The sequence below is a fragment of the Leptonychotes weddellii genome, chromosome 8, assembly GCF_054177405.1.
Source record: "Leptonychotes weddellii isolate Sample4059 chromosome 8, ASM5417740v2, whole genome shotgun sequence".
In the NCBI taxonomy this organism is placed as follows: Eukaryota; Metazoa; Chordata; class Mammalia; order Carnivora; family Phocidae; genus Leptonychotes; species Leptonychotes weddellii.
The window spans coordinates 11,762,381-11,786,241 of NC_138376.1; the positions used below are offsets into that span (position 1 = coordinate 11,762,381).

At 43.8% G+C, this 23,861-nt stretch overlaps 1 protein-coding gene across 6 annotated transcripts in view; it reads right to left on the reverse strand.

Moving 5' to 3' along the window:
- PHACTR1 (phosphatase and actin regulator 1) overlaps positions 1 to 23,861 on the reverse strand; it is a 458,880-nt gene that overhangs the window by 134,689 nt on the left and 300,330 nt on the right. For all 6 annotated transcript variants that reach the window (XM_081827671.1, XM_081827667.1, XM_081827670.1 and 3 more), the window contains exon 4: positions 479 to 643. In XM_081827671.1, the coding sequence (XP_081683797.1) occupies positions 479 to 643 (165 nt within the window). The remainder of the gene's footprint in view (positions 1 to 478; positions 644 to 23,861) is intronic.

A 23,861-nucleotide genomic window follows, 5' to 3' on the forward strand; every position in this document is an offset into this window, starting at 1 on the left:
TTTTTTTTTTTTTAAAGATTTTATTTATTTATTTGACAGAGAGAGACACAGCGAGAGAGGGAACACAAGCAGGGGGAGTGGGAGAGGGAGAAGCAGGCTTCCCGCCGAGCAGGGAGCCCGACGCGGGGCTTGATCCCAGGACCCTGGGATCATGACCTGAGCCGAAGGCAGACGCTTAACGACTGAGCCACCCAGGCGCCCCAGAAAAGGTGGAATTCTAAGCTCAGATATTTACAGATTGTACACAAGTGGCGGATCAAAACACAACAACAAAAAAACCTGAGACATAAGGAAACACGCAGGATCTGAAAGCCATTTTCAATTGCACCCAAGATTTTTACTCAACACAGGAGCAATCCTCAGGCTTGATTGTTTCCCCCCTTTGATTCAGATGGTCTACAATAATTACATTCTAATTAACATACGGAGTTGAAGTCAACCAACTCCCAATGAGAAATGAGGGAAACAATCATCTTACCTGCAGATGTGTGTTTGAATTTCTCACTTTTCTTCTTTCTCCACTTCCAAGGCTTGAAGATCCTCCCCAGGTTGGCAAACTTACTTCTCCTCCGGATGGGAGGGGTGTGGGTACCTGGGACAAGGGAGTCTGAACGCATGGCCGCGAGTCTCTCCACTTCCTCAGCTTGTTTTCCCCCCGAGAAAGAGATGGAAAGAGAGAGAGAGAGAGAGAAAAGTGTTAAAATGGGATCCTCACAGATGGCCAACGTTTTCCATGGTTACAGATAACAGAAACCACATGACTGAAGTTCCGTTTCTCTTTTTTGCCTTTTGGAATGGAAGTTATCCCAACGTGTTCTCAAGTCTGGAGATAGTTAGCCAAACCCTATGCATCTGGAGCACCCCAAATGTACCCAACACCTCGACTTAGACCTGAGAAGGAGGACAACGAGGTTGAGGAAGAACAGAACCCTCTTGACACATCAAGATTCCCCAGTGAGGCAGGAAGAGGGCATCAGAAGAGTCAAGTGATAGTCTGTGTAACTATTGGTCCAGCAATCTCTCAGATAAGACTTGGCAGATGCAATCACTATCACACCATCTGCTGAGAAAAGAGGAGGGAGAAAACATTTCTCAACGGTCTATTTCCAAGGCCAATGCCTCCACCACCCACAACTCTCCTTCCTGCTTTGCCCAGACCCAAAGCAGCCCCCGGATCTGCAGAGGGAATGTCTCCACCCAAGCCTGATTTTAGAATCACTCACCCTTCATGAGACTTTACAACTGCCTTCATTCCTCTAGGTTTTCTCATTCTTGGTATTTTGCTTTAGCAATAACAATATTATTCTTAGAGGTTGGGAGGTGAAAGTGACTTGAGGAAACATCTGGACTAAATCCCAGTCACTTCATGTGTGAGGACATGAAGACCTTCAAACTCATCACGCCTAGTGGATCCTTCCTTGGAGGTCACAATCTTTCATCACTTGTAAAGAAACAAACCCTTTTCCAACTTACATGAGAGTTTACATATCCCAGTGAGGAAAATATACTGGCTTTGAATTTTTAAGACAGAAATAATTAGAAAAGGAAACCCCCTGGCAAAATCAGGAGGGTGAGAGAGATTCACTGTTCTAGAAGGTCAGGTTACCCCTAGAATTGTGGTGCTGATCCAAAACCACTCTTTTGGGCTTCTAACACCATCTTCAGAGAAATCACTCAGACTCTTGCAACACAGGTTCCTCAAAAGCTCAATCTCACAGTCTGGTCATCTGCCTATTGTCCCCTGACACTGTTTTAACTCAGAGACTCACGGATTCAAGAAATATATATATGGCACCTCCACCATGTGCCAGGTAGTGTGCTTGGTGACAGAGATGACGGGTTGGCAAAGGCTCCCAAAAACAAGACTGAAGGGAAGTCGATGGATTTGGGAGATGTCTGGGAGCAAAGTCAACAGGGCCTAGTTGGGTGACCTGAGGGAGAGGGGGGAGATTGTTTCTGATGCCCAGATTCATGTCACTGATGGACACAGGGAACACAGGACAGGTACAGGTCTGGGAGTGAGGACGGCAACCATTTGGACATGTTGCATGGTGATGGCCCTCAAACCTTTGACTACATGGTTCAACGCATGGCAGCTCCTCTTTTCAACTCTTGCATTAAGTGACAACACAATGCCCTAACAGGCACTGGGATCGTTTCTGGGGCAGACACACAAAAGATCTGGACTTGAGTGAGCACAGAGTCGAGGGGAGGAGACACGGGGGTCTCCACTGCACACCAGGAGCAAATACACAGAATTCAAAGGAAGCAAATAGGAGAAAGAGACTAATTCTCCTTCAGGGCACTGGAGTCCCACAGGGGATGGACTTTCTGGCCAGATTTTGAAAAAGGAGGAACTGTTCCCCCCACATGGGGAAGACAGAGAAGTAGACCTCTGGAAGGAGAACGGACCCAAATGAAATGGAGAAGGCTGAAAAGAACTTGGCATGTCCAGAAACCCATTAGCTCTTGAGTATCACTTAAGCTACATGAGATAGAGAGCCAACGGTGAGGGACGGGGGCTGGAGGAGTCTGGAGCTCCATCATGCAAGCTTTGGAAAGTTTCTATAGGCGTTTGGGTTTTATTCTATAAGCAGAGGGGAAAGGACAAGAATGTGAACATAGGCACTGACATTATGACATGCAACAAATATGTACCGAGTGCTCACTATGTATCAGATGCTTAAATCATGTCAGTAAACAAAACCGCTAAGAATACTGACTCATGGAGCCTCGGCTGGGAGGGCAAGGGGCAGAGTGGATAAGGCACATTACAACTAAGTCAACTGTACGCTATGTTAAAAGATCTGTGTTTTGGGGGAAAATGAAAGAAAAAGTAGAACACAGTGAAGGAGATCAAGAGTGTCTGGGTGGGGGACGGGCTTCATGTTAATTAGTGTGATCGAGAAAGCACAGTTAGATTTATTCCTAGGACTAGCAGTGTAACAGCAATGGGAGCCTGAACTGGAAGACACAGGTGGCAGAGAGTAATGAGGAGGCCACTGCAATCCTCTTTAGGGGAAGGGACTGGGATGCAGGTAGGGCATGCTAGAAGGGACCTGAGAAACGCCGAGATCCAGCCAGGTGGCAGAATCACAGGCTCTTGGCAACTTTCCAGATCAACATGAGGGAGGACAAGGAAGTGGGGATGGCTGAAGTTTTTGTGTTTCAGGACTGGGGAGACAGTGAAGACTTTTTATTTTAAGTAGGTTCCATGCCCCATGTAGAGCCCTACATGGGGCTTGAACTCAAAATCCCAAGATCAAGACCTGAGCTGAGATCAAGAGTCGGACACTTAACCCACTGAGCCACCCAGATGCCCCAAAACTTTACATTTTTTCAAAAAAGACTTTGATTAGAAAAGGAAGCAGCAGAAGAGGATGGGAGGTGGCTCCATGCCAAATAGTGCAGTTTTTCTGCAAAGTATCTTTGGAAGTTTGGATTTCACATCTTAGGGTGATGGAGGGAACAACTGAAGGGAAATCTGCCCGGATGCGGGAGGAGAGACTGGATGTGGACGGTGGGCTCAGCTGCCAGGGGAGGGGGAGGGAGGCTGAGTCTTCAGGGAGGAGAGGAGGAGGTGGGATCAAAAGTAAATATGTAGGCGTTAGTCACCGGAAGACTCTATTCTGAACTATGGTTACTGGAAGACTTCATTCCCAAAGTCTGGATGGAGGTCACCATCACAAGGATCACACATCAGATGGGGGCCGCCTCAGGGAGAGTAATCCAGCAGCAGCGGGGGACCGGGGGCTGATGGGAGGAAGGTACACATTGAGGACACTTTGAGTAAATTTGGGCTGCAGAGGGGCTGAGGAGAAAAGGGAAGAAAACCAGCTCCAGTGAGGAAGGAGAAGAACCTGAACGGAACAAGCGAACAGCCTCTGGAACCATGCTGAATTTGGAAGTTATTCTCTTTAAATGGTATCCATGGAGCGCCTGGGTGGCCCAGTCGGTTAAGTGTCTGCCTTCAGATCGGGTCATGATCCCAGGGTCCTGGGATCGAAACCCGCATCGGGGTCCCTGCTCAGAGCAGAGCCTGCTTCTCCCTCTCCCTCTCTCCCAGATCGTGCTCTCTCTCTCCCTCTCTCTCAAATAAATAAAATCTTAAAAAAAAAAAAAAAATGGTATCTGTTGCTTTGAGTAGGTGCTTCTTCAATGATGCCCAGTAGCTGAGTTGCCACGGGGGGCGTGACAGATGTGAGAACTATGGGAAAACCAAGGGGGTTTGGAGTCCAGGAAGGAAGTCAAGACGGTCTAGTGATCTGATTTTCACAAGATCGCTTTCTCTTTCACACTCATTACCTGATTCCCATTTCTTACCTCCATTTATAACCTGAGTGTTGCTTGTCCAGATTTTGCAAGTCCCCAAACCTCCATTTCAAACCCCAGTCTCTGGCCTTCAATCCTGTATTTTATACTATTTTGAGATAGAAAGCCGGCTTCCCCAGTAGCTTTCAGTGGCTTCCCATCTTGGCCCCAGGAACCTCCAACCGAGTGGCCGGCCCAGAATTATCTGCTAGTGCCTCTCTAAACACACACTGCAGCCAAAATGGAAGACTTGCTCAGCAACAGTCCCATCCTGGGACCTACGGATCCCAACAGGCTTTGGGGGGCCATCATACCACTGAAAATACATGCACAAGTTCAGGTATATCTGGGTATCTATCTGCATGTGGTTGGGAGAATTTCCATCTTTCTTTTGAGTCTCTAGTCTTAAGACACAAAAGATAAAATTTTTAAAAGTATCCAGTTTGAGACCTAAGTTGAGCCAACCTGAAACATCTTCTATTAAAGGTTTGATAAAGAGATTATATGCTGAATCCCTCAAAAAAAAAAAAAAATCAAGATATGAGTTATTCAGGATTGGTACTGGGGTTTGCTCTCACAGTTGGCATCCAATAATAGTTTGTTTAAGAAGCGAATGAATGAGGACATCTGATTCAGTTCATTCATACACCTCTTGAGAAGTATAAAATCAGTATCACTAGCTACCTTAAGAAAAATGCACCACCAGGACCAAAAAGCTGTTTCATGATCACATCTTAAAAAAATGAATAAAACCATTCCAAAATTACCGCATTAAAATAATTAGAAGAAATTAGGAGTGTCTTAGAAAAAACCTAGAGTGGCAGGAAGCTGACAGAGCATTATAAAGGCATAATTATAACTCCATAGTTAAATGGATCTTTAATAAGTACATTATTAAATTCAAGTTGTTTAGCTCTTAAGTACAGATTATTGAGCAGACTGGATTACTCTAATTGATTTATATTTTAATCATCCCCATTACGCTTTTCCCCAATTCATTTGGCAATAGGGGCTGACTCCCAACCTGGCTGCTTCACCACCAGATAATGAAATTGGAAGGTTTACGAGCGAGGATTGGCACTCTAGAGTAAGGATGGGAAGAAGAGCAACAGAAAGTAAAACCGGGCTCAGAATAAAGTGGTCTCCAACCTCGCAGGAGCATGGGGGAGAGCGGGATGAAGACAAGGGGACAGGAAGGGCATACAGGCTAGGTGCACTGATAAAAAGAACCTTCTTTTGAAACAGACGATGAAAAGGCTGCTATGCCCAAGCCCACTGCTCTCAAAGGTGGCCTCCTCGTGGGGCAGAGAGAGGAGACAGATGTCTGGAGAAACTGCTCACTTTGACATGAATCAGCTCGAGTGTCAACTGCTGGGACAGAATGCTGAACCAAAAGGTAGGAGCCCGGGCAGCCAACCTGCTTCACACATGTGCAGGAGAAAGGGGCGGGGGGGGCCTGGCCAGTGGAGATCTGGGGGTCTTCCCAGCACCTCCATCCAGGTAAATGCTTTTCGAGCGACGAGGCAGCCTGGGATTCCTTTCATGACAGGTCTGGGATTCACTTTGCTCAGAGGGAGAGAAATGGTTGGGACGTGATTTTCCTGTCCCTTGAGAAAAGCAAGAGGGAAGAGACTTCACCGAGGCCGGATTTGAATGACTAGAATCCAGGCACCTGGGTCTGCGTGTGCCCTGAAGCCCACCCCTTCCAGCAGCCTGGGGTTGCTTCTGGTGGGCTCTCAGAGCGTGCCGTGGGAGTGGGGACCAGGCAGACACCTCAGTTGACACTCTTACCACTATATTTCTCATGGTGGCCTGGCCTTCAAGGCTTATCCAAAGGAAGAACCAACTTTGGTGTCCTAGAAAATGTCGTCCGCGTTCCCCCAAGAAGAAAGGAAGTCACAGTGCTGAGGCCCAGTCATCAACGGAAGACAGAGAAGCCAAGACATCTGCCCCCCACCCACTCCCCAATGCCCTAGATCTCTCCAGGTGCAAGTGCTCCTTAGATTTCTGGAGGACCTGAGATTCTCACAAATTAGATACCTGCCTCTCAACCCAAAGTGAACTCAGAAATAGAAGGCTTATGGAGCAGGATCTGCTAACATTCACTTCTTCCAATTGCATCAGAAGGGGTTATGTTTGCATCACATTTCACCATCGTAGGAGTGGTGGCCAAAGTTCGGGGCGGAGATGAGGTTCGCTGCTCAGTTAACGACGCTCACCCGCCCAGGGCCAAAAGCCAGCATAGCCTGTCTGCCGCCGGCTGGGGTGGTTACCTTCTCCCATAGCTGCAGAAGGCTGGCGCACAGGGACCCAGCCACGCAGGACATTCCCCACGCCTGTGGCTTCCCCGCTTTTAGGGAGACACCTTCAGTTTCACCGAGGTACCTCATGGCAGGGATATGAAGGATTCGTAGGATTCCTCCAGAGTAAGAGGGCAGTATCTTCCCCTTTTCACTCCCGAAGTTACACCACACTGTCTCAGGGAGGCCAGAACTCTTTGGAGAGCTTCTGTCCGATCTAGGACTGATCTGTATTAACTATGAAGTATGTTTAAAAAAAAAAAAAAAAAAAAAGGACGGACACATTTTTATTCTAAAAATCAGGAGCTCCTGCCCTGTGCATGAGCTGAGGCGTGGGAAGAAGATGGGGAGGAGAGGGCAGCGGGGACAAGGGGTGGGCTTTAGTGGAGGTGTCCATGGGGGCACATGGAGGCTCTTTTGCACAGAGAAAGTTACCTGGTTTGGAGAACACATACCAGCCTAGAAGAAGGTGGGAGATAAAACAACACGGCCCCATTGACCATGGGGTCACTAAAGGGTTCGGTCAAACACAGAGATGCTGCCGGAAAACACACTGGTGTAAGCACCTGTGAGTATGAGGACCTCTGGTATTCTCACCCATCTGCTCGCTCTGCCCTTTCCTTGACCTTCACTGCCCTTACCCAGTCTTCCAATCTTTGAGCACCACCCTCTTCCCCATCCCTTACCATTGGTCAAAGATGGATCCAATCTGCTCATTAGACATGATGAGTATGTGAACCTGATACTGGCCTAGCCCAGTGTTAATGGGAGTACTGCTGCATTTAACAAAAGGGTTCATCCGTCTGAATCCAAAGTTGGCTTGAGTGTTGCAGGCCCCAGTGAGGAGGGGGGAAGGAGCTCTGTGTCCCTCAGTTTTCTGGACACACAGGTGGCTGCCTTCTCTACCTGGGAACCACCAATTACACCCCACAGGAAACCACGCTCACACTCTGGACACAACCCTCAGACACCATCATGACATTTGAGTCTTGGCCGCTATGCCTCTGCAGGGACATGCAATGTTCATGCTGAGAGAGCTGCTTCTCAATCTTGTTGCTACAAGAAGAGGCTTCTTCACCAGGGAAGAACCAATAAAGGCTGTGCCGGTGTGATGCATTCTTTGGGTCCGGACATGGTGGGAGAAGAGAGGGAGGCCACGTGTACCTGGGCCCATACTTCTCAGCCTATTTGCTCAGGCACTTGGCCAACTTTCTCCCTTTCTTCTGGCTCCAGAGATTTCTGCCTGGTAAGAGGCAATTCCACCCACTGCCAGGAGCGGGTCCCAAAGGATGCGCTCACAGGCTCACCGCTGCCGTGAGCACTGTGAACAGACTGACATCGTTCTTTACAAGCACCTTGGCAGAAGGACCCAAGGACACCATGCCAGGAAGGGGAGGAAGGGGAGAGAGGGAATGCATGGATCCCATGGGACCAAAGATGGCCCAAGTCTTTCTGTTAATCTTCTCTTAAAGCAGTAACTGAAATCCTAGAGGAATACGAGAATGTCCCTAAATCCAGGGCCCTAAGATGCACTGACTTTTAAAGAGATTAAAGGGAATAGCTGAACTGGTTCAGGAACTGCAGGGCATCATATCAGAAAGAGGCTCAATGACTAACATGGTCTATGGAGCTCTGCACACTGCTAAGAGGGTGTCCGGTTTCCCGATGCCAGGAAGGGAGATTCTAAACAGGATGGTGTTTCCTTAGTCATTGACAAGGAGGACAAGGACAGCAACGATACATCTACCCCTTTTTAGTCACTGAGTCTGTGCCAGGGACTGACCAAGGACTTAAAGTAGTATCTTCTTCGATCCTACATTAATCTCACGAGGCGGCGCTATCATCATCCCCATCTTACACTTGGGGAAATGGAGGAGGAACTGAGGAACAGAAAGATAGGACGCTTAGAAGAAACAACTACTATTAATGAAACCCTATTTTCAAGAATACCTGCCCACTCTAGGAAAGCTCGGTTTTTCCAACCTCCGTATTCCTGACTGAATTTACAGGAGGGTTCCTGGGAGGAACCTGGAAAGGAGGTTCTTTTTGAAAAGGCTACATACAAAACAGATGCCAATAGAAACGGATCCTACTCCAGCAAGAGAAAACACCAGTCATCTGCCTTAGCCTGAGAGGTCATAAAGTATATGCATACCTGAGGGCAGGTGCCCCAGAGGAGACCCCCCCTCGCTCAGTAGGACATGGGGAACCAACCATAAGGGCCCTGTCTACTCTGCGCCCACATCATGGGCTGCAATTAGGAACTCAGCACGGACCAGAGTCTGGCCTGGGATAGGGTCAGATCCGCTTCACTCAGCAAACGCTATACGTTGTATACAGTGGAAAGAATGTTAGTTTTAAAGCCAGGAGGATGTGGGTTCAGATCCAGAACTACCACTTAATGGCTACTGGTGGGTCTGAGTTCTTTTTTGGCCTCCCAGCAGGTGGCAAAAGCTTCCTGATTTTCCTCTGGAGACTTCTTTCTCCACTTCCAGTCCAGGTGGTTCAGGAAAGGATGACCTCACTCCTGACACAAGGAGGTGGGCACGTGACCCAGTGCGGGCCAATCAGAACATTGCATTCTCCACCCCCACCCCACCCACCCCCAGGCATTCGGTCAGGGACGAGCAACTGAGCCTGGCCAAGCAGGGAGACTCAATTCTGGACTCGGCTGGGGCTATTAATAGACATGCTGTTTCAACTGGGATTGTCAATGAGACAGGCTCTCTCTAAGCCAGGTCAAAGCAGACGCCATAAACTTAAAAACATTCACTCAGACTTGGTTAATATGAAAAGAATCTCTAAGTCACAATGGTAGCTTCATATGCTTTGAGAGGAAACAATCCTATTATGTCAAATACTTCATGTTTTCTAAGCACTGTGCGGAGAGGATATTTGCATTCCATGACCATAGGCAGCCAATGAACAGACTGTACTGCTAACAGACCAGACAGGTGGGGGCAATGTCTTTTTTAAATTTAAATTTATAGGGGCGCCTGAGTGGCTCAGTCGTTAAGCGTCTGCCTTCGGCTCAGGTCATGATCCCAGGGTCCTGGGATCGAGCCCCGCATCGGGCTCCCTGCTCAGCAGGGAGCCTGCCTCTCCCTCTCCCAGTCCACCTGCTTGTGTTCCCTCTCTCGCTGTCAAATAAATAAATAAAATCCTTAAAAAAATAAACTTAAATTTATACATGTCTGTGTTGTTTTACTTATTGAGATAATAGATGTTATAAACCAAGTTCTTTCTAAGACATTCAATACAAAATTCCCATTTCATCTTCTGGGAATCTAACCTTCAACCACTAAAGCATGTAATGACTACAAAAACTTACAAACATTCTATTGTTTTTTTAATCAATAGAATATATTTGTGTTGGGAATGGAACTTGTTTATTTAAACTGTAAATGAACTCCCAAGCCTTGTGTTAATCCAAAGCAACAATCTTTAATGGAGGCGGTTTGTTCATCTTTTTTTTTTTTTTTAAGATTTTACTTATTTGAGAGGGAGAGAGAGAGAAAGCACGAGCAGGGGGAGGGGCAGAGGGAGAAGCAGACTCCCCACTGAGTAGGGAGCTCAACTTGAGGCTCGATCCCAGCACCTGAGATCACGACCTGAGCTGAAGGCAGACGCTTAACTGACTGAGTCACCCAGGCGCCCTGGTTCTTTGTTCATCTTAAAACATCTAGAAATAAATAAATAGTGTCTCTCCCAGATTCAAAATCAACTTTCAACAAAAACCTGGCTTCTCCTGCAGGGGTCAGCAAACCTTTTCTGTAAAGGCAAATCCTAAATACTTTAGGCTTTATGGGCCATACAGCTCTGTTGCAAATATTCAACTCTTCCTGCAGCATGAAAACAGCCACAGACAAATGTACACAGAGGGGCATGGCTGTGTTCAATACAGTTTTATTTACAAGACCAGGCGGCCAGCCCTTGTGGCCATAGTTTGCCAACCCTTGTTCTGTAGCATGAAGCTGCTGGTAATATTCCTGCCACCTTAAGGGAGAGCCTGTCTGAGAAGTGAAACAACAGAGAAGAAAAGAACTGAAGGAAGGATGGCTCAGGTGAAACTGAGACCTCATTACATCATTTGGGCACCTGGATCCAGCCCTTCCTGAAACCATTCTAACACTGGACATTTTCCTCATATGAACCAATATATTCTCTTTTTAACTTAAGCCCAAGTGGGTTGGGTTCTCTCTGGCTTCTAACCAAAGTGCTCTAACAAATTCACTGTGTGACCTTTGGGAAGTCCTGTCTGCTTGCTTTCCTAGAACATAGGAATAATACTGACTTGTAAGGATGAACAGGTATGTACTAAACGCACCCTTTGGGGGCATGGACCAGAGACTCAATAAAAGTTATCTAAAAATAAAAGGTCTCCTCTAGTACCAGGCAGACCACCTGCCCAGAAAGGTGTCAAGTTCCTTACCACTTCACCACTAAAGGATTACATGAAGTTTGCAGGCTCTGAACTATATGCCAAGACCCTTCAGGCTGGTAGATCTCAAGCTTCAGTGCAGGTAAGAATCAACTCAAGTATCTGTTAAAACTTCTGATCCCTGGTCTCGATCTTAGATCTGAACAAGTAACATGAATGCATTAATAAGCAGCCCAGGTAATTTCGGTGTGAGCAGTGTAAGAACTACACTTCAAAAAATATACTACGGCAATCCTACCAAAGCCGAGAATCTTACACCCTTCTTCCCAATTAAATCCATAGCCTTCAGGTGGCTAAGGAGGAAGATCGCTTCAGTGATGTTAGCCAGTGCCAAAACCCTCAAAGAATTTGAAGTCTTTAAACATGTCTAATGTTCATCTAGTGCTTTATTCTTTCCAGGTGCTTTTTTTAAAATTAAGTAATCTCTACACTCAACCTAGGGCTCGAACTCACAACCCAGAGATAAAGAGTCACACACTCCACCGACTGACCCAGCCAGGTGCCCCTCTTTCCAAGCGCTTTTCCATCTGTTATCTCATTAGATCTCTGTAACTTTTCTATTATGTAGGAAGGGTATCAAATTTCCTAATGTTGTTGCTCTGCAATTATGGGTAACATACCATGTTCTCTTCTCAAAGGATCACATCACATTGTAGCCTTTTTAAGGCTCTGAGAAGGCCAGCAATAAACCTTATAAACTTTGTTTAATCCTTTGGTTCCCAAACTTAATTTAACCACAAATATGGCTGGTTGGTGTCCCCTGGTGGGACACCATTGAGGTCTCAAAACAAACCAGCATTCCATGCAGCATCATTTCTGAAATGCCGGGGCAGTGTCTTTTTTGATCCCTTCTACAGGTGCAGGAAATTAGATGCAGAGGAGTCCGGGGACTTGCTCAGAATGCACCAACTCAGACAGGCAGTTAAAGTGGCCCAGGGCTCCTAAGTCTAAAGACGGGCCAGTCATTCCTCACACCCCAAACCTTATGGATGGCTTGAGGATGCACAAGACCAAGCAGCATATAAGTTTTTTGATCCAGCTCTTCTCAAACAGTCTCTTCTCCCATGATACTGTCAAGGTTAACACACTCCTCAGCCTTTTTCCTCACTTGAGCTCACTCCAAGATCTATTAATAATGGCCCCTGGGTTACCTACTGAATACGGAATGATAGAGCACCTTGTGAAGACCTCACATTCCATGGAAGAGTCACTGCCTGAGTCTACTTCCTTTTAAGCTCAGATTTCTCATTTTCTTTCCCTGATGACATAAGTTTCCGCGTTTACCTCCCATTAGTTCACAGACCAATTTTTCAGCGCCATTTGTCATTTGCGTAGTGACTATGTGAAATCTAAACAGTACTCCTGGAGATGATATTTTCACAGGAATGTGGGTCCTTGCTAAAACAGTCTTGCTTTCTTTCCCTTGCGTGTATCATTTCCGTGTGTATTTGCCATCCATAGCTCTAACTTGGGTCTGCCTGAACCATTACTCAGAAAAGAAACTGCTGATGTATTTTTTGAGGTTTTCATGAGGAATTCGTAATTTTCCTTGTTTCAGAACACAGAAATTGAGTTCCATTAGTCTTTTTTCAGAGGTAAGTATCCTACTCCTTTTGTCCTGTCAATAATTCCTTTGGGGACCTTTCATTATTCTTCTGCATGAAAGATGTTCAATTTCTAAAAGAGGTCTCAGCTGGGAAAGTCATCAATTTTTCCCCTTAAGAAGTTCTGAATTCACATCGAGTTAGGAGTGTATTTTTAAATTCTTATTTTAAATGACTGAATATACTGACCTCAGAGCCTAGAATTTGAACTCTGAACACTGAGGTCTAAGTGTCAATCACTGATTAGCTCTGTGGGTATGGGCACATTCATTCATTCCTCTCGGAATGGCATTTCCTTAACAGGAAAATAGGGACCATATCTACTTCTCTGATTGTATAATCCTTATATTAACACATGAAAACTCTAGGCTAATAACTGGCACTTAGTGTGTTCTCATTAAACATCTCCTGACTCCAAATCTAGGGTGTTGATAGGTTCTGAGGTTATGCTTTGTCTGAACCTACTCTTGGTTCACCTCGTCCGGCAGTGTGGAAGGGAGGCAGGCTGCTGGGTCTTAGCTGGAGGGCTTCAGAAAGTACAGCTAATGGCCATCAAATGCTCCAGAGCTCCCATGAAACCAACTGAACAGCACTGGTTCCAACTGGGAAACCTCCCCGCGTTGCTGAAGTTAAACAGTGAGTTAGAATGTTGGCCTACAGTTTTACTTGCAATTCAGTATTTTAATTTATAAAGCATCTTTCCAGTTTTTCTTTGAGGTGACGTAATAAAACTTGTCACGACTAAATTTGCTCTGATTGTGCTAGTGTCCCCTTTCGAAAGTTTCCAGATGCGAAGGCCTCAGGTCAAGGAAAGGAAAAACAGGGATGTCACAAGAAATGGGTCAAGTTCGGGCCTCTGTCCTCCTCTCTGTCCCTCTGGGCACTTTTGGGAGGTATCATGGCCCATGAGCACATGAGGTTATGGTGCATTGACCCTGCAAACATTTGTTACACACTTATTGTACCACTCGAGTTATGGGACAGGGGAGTTGAGGAAGGAGAAGGTGAAGCTTCTACCCTTTAAAATCCTAAAATGCAAAGTATCACACAAAAGCAAATACCATTCCATTCGGAGAGGAATGGGAAACTGATACGGAACATACAAAGCACAGGTATAATGAGAGGTAAGAGAAATTCTTTGCTTGGTGTGAGAGAACAATCTTAAAGGTCATTATTAAAGGCAAAAGCATCGTCTTTCTGGAGGCAAACTCAAAATGTAAAAAGAATGTTAACATTCCCAGATAAAATAAATCTAGCATAGTCAGGAATTACCAGGGAAAAGAACTTCATCTGCTTTGAGAATATCCAGGCACAGTCATGGCCTACACTTTGCATCCAAATTCTTACTGACGAGTGCAACTCGTTTCTGAATGATAGAACCATTCCCTTCAGTGCAGTCCTCCCAGGGGACCCTGGTCTGCAACCCTCGTTATGTTACCAAGAAGTCAGAAGGGGAAGGACCAGGTGGGTTAATGACATGACTGCCGTCCCCACAGATAATTCTCCTGCATTCCTTGGACGGTGCCTGAGTTTGGCAAAACTGGTGGGACATTTTTACTGCAGAGCTAATCAAATACCAATCTTGGCTGTTCTGAAATTGATTCTGAAAGCAAAGGCAAGCCTTGTCATTGAAAGGCAAAAATTGTAGAAAAATATCCTGTCTCTCCAATTCACATTTCCTGCTTTTTTGCACCTATAGATTAGTGGAAAATCTTAACTTTCCCCAAGATTTTCTCATTCAAAATACAAATGCCTACTGTGTGCAAGAGGAGTCAATGGCCATTCTCAGGCACCTATCTGAAGAGGGTTTTATCACTTATCAAGCACTTGCCCAGTTGTATCATTTGATCCCTACAACAAACCAGCAGGAGAGGTAAAGCGAATATGTTAATCCTTATTTTACAAAGGAGCAAATTGACAGTGGCAGGGATGGCTGGTTGCCTGCCAATATCCACTCTTCCCTTCTCTTTAGTGAAAACTTCTTGATTTTCTGCCCAGCTGAAAGACTGTTTCCTAGCCTCCTCTGAGGGTAGATGTGGCCATATTACCAACCTTTGACCACTGAGCTGTAAGCTGAAGTTTTGTGACTTCTGCCACGTCTGCTAAAGAGAAGGGATGTGTCATTTCTTTGATCTGCTTTTCCCTTCACCCGTTGTTTTTTTTTTTTTTTTTTTAGATATTATTTATTTATTTGACAGAGAGACACACAGCGAGAGAAGGAACACAAGCAGGGGGAGTGGGAGAGGGAGAGGCAGGCTTCCCATGAAGCAGGGAGCCCGATGTGGGGCTCGATCCCAGGACCCCGGGATCATGACCTGAGCCGAAGGCAGAAGCTTAACAACTGAGCCACCCAGGTGCCCCTCTTCACCCAGTTTTCTAGAGCAAAGCTGTGATGGCTAGAACTTGGCAGCCACTATGAGGACAAGGGTCATCTCATAGTAATGAAAGAGCAGTAAGCTAGGTGGCACCTCGGTCCTCAAGAATTTCATGAAGCCATCACACATGATAGGTTTGAACTGGCTGCCCCTGCATTTTTCCATGAGAGAGAAATAAACGCCTATTTTGTTTAAGTTACTACGATTTCATTTTATGCAGCTGAACCTAATCCTAATGCAAAGAAGTGACTTGCAGAAGTTTATACAAACTATAGTTTGTAAGTGGCAGAACTTCAAGTGCTGACATAACAGGTCCATGTTCCACACACTCTCTGGCAGAAGTTCAGGACCTTTTATAACCTGTGTCTTAGCTTGTAAAGGAGTAAAATATTTTATGGTTTTTGTTGTTTTTTAAAATTTAACATTTTTTTTTTAAGCCAACCTATAGGAAGACTTTCTTCCCCTCTTCCTCTTTCCATTCTCCCCTACAGTTTTTGTGTGTCTGTCAGACTTTGATTTAATCATGGAATTTCCCATAGCTTAGCTCTCCCTTGAAAACTTCATTTACTCCTGTGGCTTGAACAAGGATAAGCTGAGTATTTCTAAATGTAAGCTTCTAGCCTAGATGGCTCTTCTAACTGATACAACAACTTACTAGATGTGTTAACTCTGGCCCAATTACTTAACTTCTCTGGGTCTCAGTTATTACATCTGTAAAATGGGGATAACAACAGCATCTGCCTCATTGGGTGAAAACATGACTAGTTCATATAAAGAAAAGTCTTTGAATGGTGTCTGAACCATTCTGTTATTAATACTACTCTTCATCTCTAACATTTTACAGGCACCTCAAATTCACTTTATTGAAAGTGAATTATTTTCATCCTTAATCTGATTTTTTTTTTTTAAGATTTATTTGAGAGAGCAGGCTTGAGCATGAGCAGGGGGGAGGAGGGAGGGGAGGGGCAGTAGGAGAGGGAGGGAGATAAGCAGGCTCCTCGCTGAGCAGGGAGCCCAACACGGGGCTGGATCCCAGGACCCTGAGATCATGACCTGAGCCAAAGGCAGACTTTTTTTTTTTTTTTTTTTGATAGAGAGAGAGATAGCGAGGGAGGGAACACAAGCCGGGGGAGTGGGAGAGGGAGAAGCAGGCTTCCCGCGGAGCAGGGAGCCCGATGCGGGGCTCGATCCCAGGACGCCGGGATCATGACCTGAGCCCAAGGCAGACGTTTAACCGACTGAGCCACCCAGGCGCCCCAATCTGATCATTTCTTTAGGAATGACAAGGTCAGTTTTTAAATGCTCAAACAGAAATCCATGAGTTATTTTTGATACCATCTCTTCCGTCACCTCCCCCAGATCCAATTCATTCACCAAGAGTGGTCAAAACTAATTCTTCAATATTTCCCAACCCTCTCTACTTCTCTCCTCAGGGTAGACCAGTTGTCTGCATCATCTACTTCTATTCTTTTATTTTCTTAAATTTATTTATTTACTTTAGAAAGAGAGAGAGAGAGAGGGCATACGCACAAGCACACGTACATGGGGGAGAGCCAGAGGGAGAGAATCTTCAAGCAGACTCTCCACTGAGCATGGAGCCCAATGTGGGGCTCAATCTCATGACCCGAGAGCACGACCTGAGCCGAAACCAAGCGCTGGTCACTCAACCGAGTCACCCAGGCGCCCCTCTAACTTCCATTCTTACTCCTACTACTCGTCTCCAAGTCCTTCACACAATCTCTCACAAACATGCCACTGCTCTGCTCTAAAACCCCCAGTGAATCATCCTGCTCTCAGGCTAAGGACCCGGATATGTCACATCAACCCAGAGGGCCGTGATCTGACTCGCTGGCTCCAACCCTGCTCATCTTCCTGTTCTTCAAACACAACAAGAAACACATCATTGCTGCCACAAGGTCTTTGCACCCGCCATTCCCTCTGCCTGGATGATCACTTGTGTCACTTTGCAATGCCAGCTTCCTCTTTAACAGAGAATGTCAAGCCCCTTTCTGTGCATCTTCGTTCCTAAAACAACCCAGATCATGCTGTTATTTACATCTTCTCTACAGGACCATGAGCTTCCCAGAATCTGGCCCTACCCCAGCACCAGTGGGTGGATCTCTGGTCAGTAAGAGAGGGTAGGCTGTCCAGATCTGGCCAGTGAGATCTGTAAGGGATGCCTGTAGGTGGCAGGGCTTCCAAGAACGGCCTCCTTGCTCTTAGAAATAGCCAATGAGAGGCAGTCCTGTTTGGTCACTGTGGTGTTAGGATGGGAGGACTGAACTGTTATAGCCATCTTACAACCAGTCTGAGGATGGAGTCCAGAAGCAAAGGAGGACAAAGCACAGAATCGTAGTGCAATGGAATTAGGCCTGGAAACAGCCCCACTTACAAATTTATGTCAGACCAATGAATGACCTTATTGTTTAAGGTCAAAATGCACAGGGTCCTCTCTCATTACAGCCAAAGCATCCTCATTGATATGTCCCTACTAGATTGATAGGTCAGGACCATTTATGACACACAGGAAATGATCATTAAAGATTTCTGAATGAATAAATGAATGCAGGTTTCTTAGGCTCTGACTTGGGTATGTATATTTCCCATCTCCTGGAACGTGCAAGGTTTGGACAATCAAATACGGGTAAGATTCATCCTTTATTTACTTCTAGGGAGAGCCCTGGCTGTAGGTGGGGCTACGGGACAGGAGATGGTATCTCCCTCCAAGCCACAGGTAAGAAAAGAGGCAGGGAGAATTTTCTTACATGCAAGGGAAAGATGAGAGGCTGTCATGTTTCTTGAAAGAGGTGTCTTGGTTATAAGCGCTATGCCCAATCTGATAACTGAAATGCTTTTGCTTTGACTTGATAACTGGCTGTTCACAAAAGTCTGCCCCACACACCATAGTGATTTGCTGACTTGCTATCAAGTTTGAGATATATATCTCTTGATATCAAGTTTGATATATATATCAAAATTGAAGGGTCACATCACAAATCAAACTTCATTTGTATTTTAATAGCACAAAAAGTAACTCAACTATCCAACCATGAGGGACAACAATCGAATACAGACTATGTGGCCATTATAAATGATGATGGATATCTCTAATGAAAAACTGTCATGGTTGCCTGTTCAGGGGACAATAAGTTGCCAAACATTATGTATAGAATAGTTAGATTGTTCTAAAAGAAGTTTACTTACCTATCTATGTACCAGTCTAAACATAGGCATAGGATCTGGAAGAAGAAAGTCAGCTATAAATAGAGGTTCTACTTGTACGCTAAAGTCATAGATGATGATCTCTATAATTTTATTTTCTGATTTGGGGTTAGGGGAGAGGGCTGAATTCAATCCCAGCTCTGCCTTCTATAAGCTACATGCAAAGCCGCAGTATCTACCTTTGCGCAGTAGGGAAGATAAAACTTATCTCTTAAATTGTTATGAAGAACGAGTGAAGAATATTATTGAAGAATGAATATGTGTGAAAGCATTTATTATGGTATGTAGCATAGTCGCTATTATTACTTTATGAAAAGCATGTTGCCATTATTGTAATGTGAGTATTTCACTTGTGTTTAAATCTAACAGCTCTACAAATGGTACTTAGTGGAGCTGTGGTTGAAAATACAGGGCATAAAGGAATTACTCGCAATTTTTAATGTTACCTCTCCTACCAGAGGCTATCCCTGGGGTATGTGTGATGCAGCATTTAAGAGCTCAGTTTTGGAATGGGTAGACATGAGCCTCATGACCTAAGGCAAGCTTCCTCACTTTAAAATGGGAATAAAAAAAATAACTTTTAAAAGGAGAGTAATAATATCTTCTTTATACAGTTGTTGTATTACATAAGATAAGGCACTTAAGTGCTTAATACAGCTCCTGGCCATAGTTAAGAACCAAATATTATTATAAATTCATCATGTTTTAAAAGATTTATTCATTTGAGAGGAGTGAGTGAGCACGAACGGGGTGGGGGGTGGGGGGGGAGGGGCAGAGGCAGAGGGAGAAGCAGGCTCCCCGCTGAGCATGGGGCCCAATCCCAGGATCCTGAGACCATGATCTGGACCAAAGTCAGACACTTAACCGACTGAGCCACCCAGGCGCTCCTATAAATTCATAAAATTTTTTTAAAAAGGTAATATCACCTTGATATTCCACTAGTTGTAATTTTTAGCTAGCAAATTTCTTGCATTTTAAAGTGTAATTGTAAGAATTAAACAGAAACAACAGTGCACTAAAATGGTTTTCTGAAAAAAAATAAATAAATAAATAAAATAAAATGGTTTTCTGGGTTTAAAAAAAAAAAAAATAACCCCTTACAACTTTTCTGGAATATCTGTATTCTGAAAGGAGATAAACTCCCATCTAAAAAGTGGAGGGGGAAATGAGGGGACTCCTTATGAGAGGACGGTGGATAACAAAGTAAGCTCAAATTTAGCTGGATGCCAAAACCATCTTTATTCTATAGGATTTAATTCACATGAAAATGGCATTCATGAAAAATGGATGTCCAGTACTATACAGACTAATAAAAACAGTAGAGCCCACTGGCTGGCCTAGCTAGAGTTAATTTTTTTGTCTTGGAGAAAATAATTTGGATTTTAATCTTGTAACTAAGTTGACTAAAAAGGCAAAAAGGAATTCAAATATATTCGCAATGTCCTCATGCAGTGCACAAAGCAAACACCCTGTGAACACTCTGAAGGCATTAGGGCCATGTATTTAAATGGAAATTGCCTGAGATCTGGTATAGATCCATTAAGCAGAAAGGAATTAGACCCCACGAAGTCAGTATTTTCATAGGTTTTCTAACAGCATTTGATGTTTGTCAAACTATCATTCAAGAAACACCGAGCGTAATTCCTGGACCTATTTCCTGGGCTTTTTGCTACCCAGAACAGTAAATTTTTGCCATTCATACTAGCTCACATGCAAATATAACTGTTCTCTTTGATGCTTATTTAAAAATTAGATGCAGTTATGGAACTGAATGGATTCGAGAAAGATTCAACTCAAGAGGACAAGCCAAGTTGAGGGAATCCTTATGTGCAAATGGAGAAGACACAGTCAAAAAATTTAAGTCTGACAAGGAAGTCTTCTGGGTCACCCCCAGATACAACCACAACCCCAAAGCCGATAAAAGGAATTTTTTGTTTTTTTAAATTATCTGGAGGCCCCATATCCACTGTGGGGAGAAACGGTAGCTGTTCACTTTGAGCTCTTTCTCAGTTCACCAAGAGAGCAATAACTGAACTTTTAAGATAAAATATGAGGGGAAGTGGTTTGGAGGGGGAAAAAAAAATCTATATTAAGGACTTTTAACAAAAATTAGTTTCCCCAACAAACCACCTTTCATGAATTGAGTTCAACAAACATTGACTAAACATCTGCTCTGTGTGCAGCTTTGTGAAGTGGGCAAAGATGAGTCCCTGCTCTTCAAAAGTATAGTATTGTGGGACACACACATACAATCATCTAATGGTTCAGACAAGACCTAGAGAAAACAATTTTTCCGATTTTCTTAAAGACAAGTTTGTGCTGTTTTGCTCTATTATATTCAGTACAAGGTACGTAGACAATTTTATTAAAAACCATAATCTAGCACGTTGTTTAGGGCACTCTGTGGGAGAGGAAGAAGGCAAGTCAGCTCTGTATAGCATTAAGAAGTTCTTTTCTAGAACAATTCATCCTGTAAAAGTTGCAGCAACTTTTATGTCTGTAGTCAAATTGGCATGAATCAAGCTTCTGAGTTCTGACAGATCGAATCAGTACCATATAATGCTTTGCCTCTCTGGTTCTGAGGCCCACCAACTACAACAAACAGCTGGAAACAAACAGCATTATCCTGTGATCTTTAAAAAATGTTTTTGTCTTGTTGCCGATAACTGCTCGGGATGGCTGTTTGCAGAAAGAATCAATGATGTGATGGTACATTCTAACAGAGCGGGGCCATACAGGACCACTGGTCTATAAAACTGGCAATAATTGGTTTTGTATAGTATTGTCCTTACAACAGCTATCCTAACTACTGTCCTAACCTAGAATAGGTCAAGCATTTGCAGTTATTACATCCTGAAAATGAGAAATACCTTCAAATAGTCACATGTCTGCAATTTAGCTGGAGCTAGAAAGAGGAAAGGACAGCCTCACTTCATTCCTCCAAATCAGTTCCCTGCCAAAAAGCAATGGTAAAGATTTTGCGGACATGAAAAATCTAAGGTTAAATAGTTTGAAGATTTTGTTATTCCTAATTTGGGGATCTGGCTTGGGTTTCAAGGTGGGGAGGTGCATTTAGTAATGGATCCACAGGCTGTTTCTCTAACAAGAATATACACCAATGCTATCATCCTAACTATTGTGCAGAAACTTTTAGCTAATCAGCTGCTGTCCTCCAGATTTTTCTCCTTACAAATGTAGTTGCAAGTTATGATTAAAACCGTAGCATTCTAGAGAAAAATTAAAGTGCAGGAAAAGAGAAGGAAAGGAAGAAGTTAGCTAGCTTCATTTTCATGACATTCAGGAAATAAAAGTTTCACAAAATAGAGACTTGCTCTTACTGGAAGTTTTGACCAAGACTCCAATATAATAATGAACGTATCGATTTCATATCATCTTCTGTATTCTCAAACAGTATAAAAATTCATAACAGAGTTAGTAAATGTCACAAATATCCAAGGCACAAGGGATATTCTGTACACACTAATAGGGAGAACCTAGAAAATACTATTTTAACAACACACAGAAACAAGATCTCTTCTACTGTGTGGCCATGACCTCCCCAGGAGTGGGAGCTTGAAATTAAGAGCTATTTTGTCATTTAGTCAAATGCTATAAAATAGGGGGAAACTAAAGGCAGATTCTTGTCTATACACAGATTCAGTACCACATAGGTTGAGCTAACGTAATTATGTCTCAGGAAAGCCAACGCTCCAAAAATATCCAATACTATGGGCCACAATTACTTTTCAAGGTATTACTGTTCAGTGTAAAATATATCTCCTTAATAAATGGTAAATACAGAGTAGCCTAGGAATAATTTGGCAGTTATTCTCAGGCTATATAATATCAGAAAAGATCTCTCCATGGGTAATTATTCTATAGCATTAGGTAAAATAGTATATTCACGAATTCTTCTCCCCAGTGTGGAAAATGTGGTATTTCATTAGACTGGTAAATTCTGTAAGTCTCAGAATAGTGATACAGAAAGCTATATACACATTCTAGCATAAATCTTTTCAAGATGCAATTTAAATAGTGACACCTTTCTCAAGATCCCCTATAACTTATCTTATTACAGATTTAATGTACAGCCACGTTCCCATGTAGTGCCTGGTTTAAGATCTACTAAAAAGTAAACTTCGATATCTTTTTTTTTTTCCTTGCTACCATTGTATTCTTTGGGCAAAAGTGGGTTAAAAAGAAAATTGGTAATTTTAGGTACTTGTTTTAAGGACACGAGTAATATCAACCTTATTTTACAAAGAAAAGGTATTCTAAAGATAAATGAACCTGCTTTGGGTAATAGAGCGGATGTGCCAGAATTTACCTGGAAAGGTATCCCGGTAAACAGGTAAGTACTCTCCTCATGCACTCCGAGTCCCATATAATGTAACATTACTAAAACATTACTAAACCAATCAATGGTCATGGAACACATGAAAGCCACCAAAAAGCTTTACCTTAGCACCAGTATGGGAAACAGAGGAGACCAAAAAATTGTATTCCTCTGCCTTTTATTACAGTTTTAAATGAAATTTTTTTCAGTTAAACTAATGGTGGACTTACATCACTCTTAGGATATATAATGACATTTAACTTTGTTAACCAATATGAAGTGCATCAACTATTTGTCTAAGCAAAATTCATAAAGATGAAAAGTGAAAGGTGGCACGATAAACATACTCAAACATTAGGGCCTAAACAAGACAAACACTGTATAAGGACAGTCACACCCTGTTTTCAAATTTAAGAAAATCAGCCTGTTGGGGCGGGGGGGGCTTCCATCCAAGTTGAGGCATGTGTGTTGGGTCAGCGGGGGAGGCTATCTGAAATCAGGATGATCCTAAGAAATGTGGCATGCGTGTTTCCATAGGAATAAGTTATCATTACTTGGAAATGTTGGAATAGGAGGTCTCGAGGCACTGCTGAATCATCAGTCTACACCAGTGGTTTTTTTTTTTTTTTTAAGGATTTTATTTATTTATTTATTTGAGAGAGAGAGAATGAGATAGAGAGAGAGCATGAGAGGGGGAAAGGTCAGAGAGAGAAGCAGACTCCCTGCTGAGCAGGGAGCCCGATGTGGGATTCGATCCAGGGACTCCAGGATCATGACCTGAGCCGAAGGCAGTCGCTCAACCAACTGAGCCACCCAGGCGCCCTACACCAGTGGTTCTTAACCAAGAGAAGACATTTGGCAGAATCTGGAGATATTTTTGGTTGTCACATTGGGGATAGGTGGGGGTTGTTCCTGACATCTAGTGGGTACAGGTCAGGATGCTACACACCTACAGAACACAGGACAACCTCCCACAATGAAGAATTAGCTGCCCAAATGTCCACAATAGCCAAACTATGGAAAGAGCCAAGATGTCCATCAACAGATGAATGGATAAAGAAGATGTGGTATATATTTACAATGGAATATCATGCAGCCATCAAAAAAACCCCCACGAAATCTTGCCATTTGCAATGACGTGGATGGAACTAGAGGGTATTATGCTAAGCAAAATCAGTCAGTCAGAGAAAGACATGTATCATATGACTGACTGACATGAAGAATTCTTAATCTCAGGAAACAAACTGAGGGTTGCTAGAGTGGGGGGTGGGG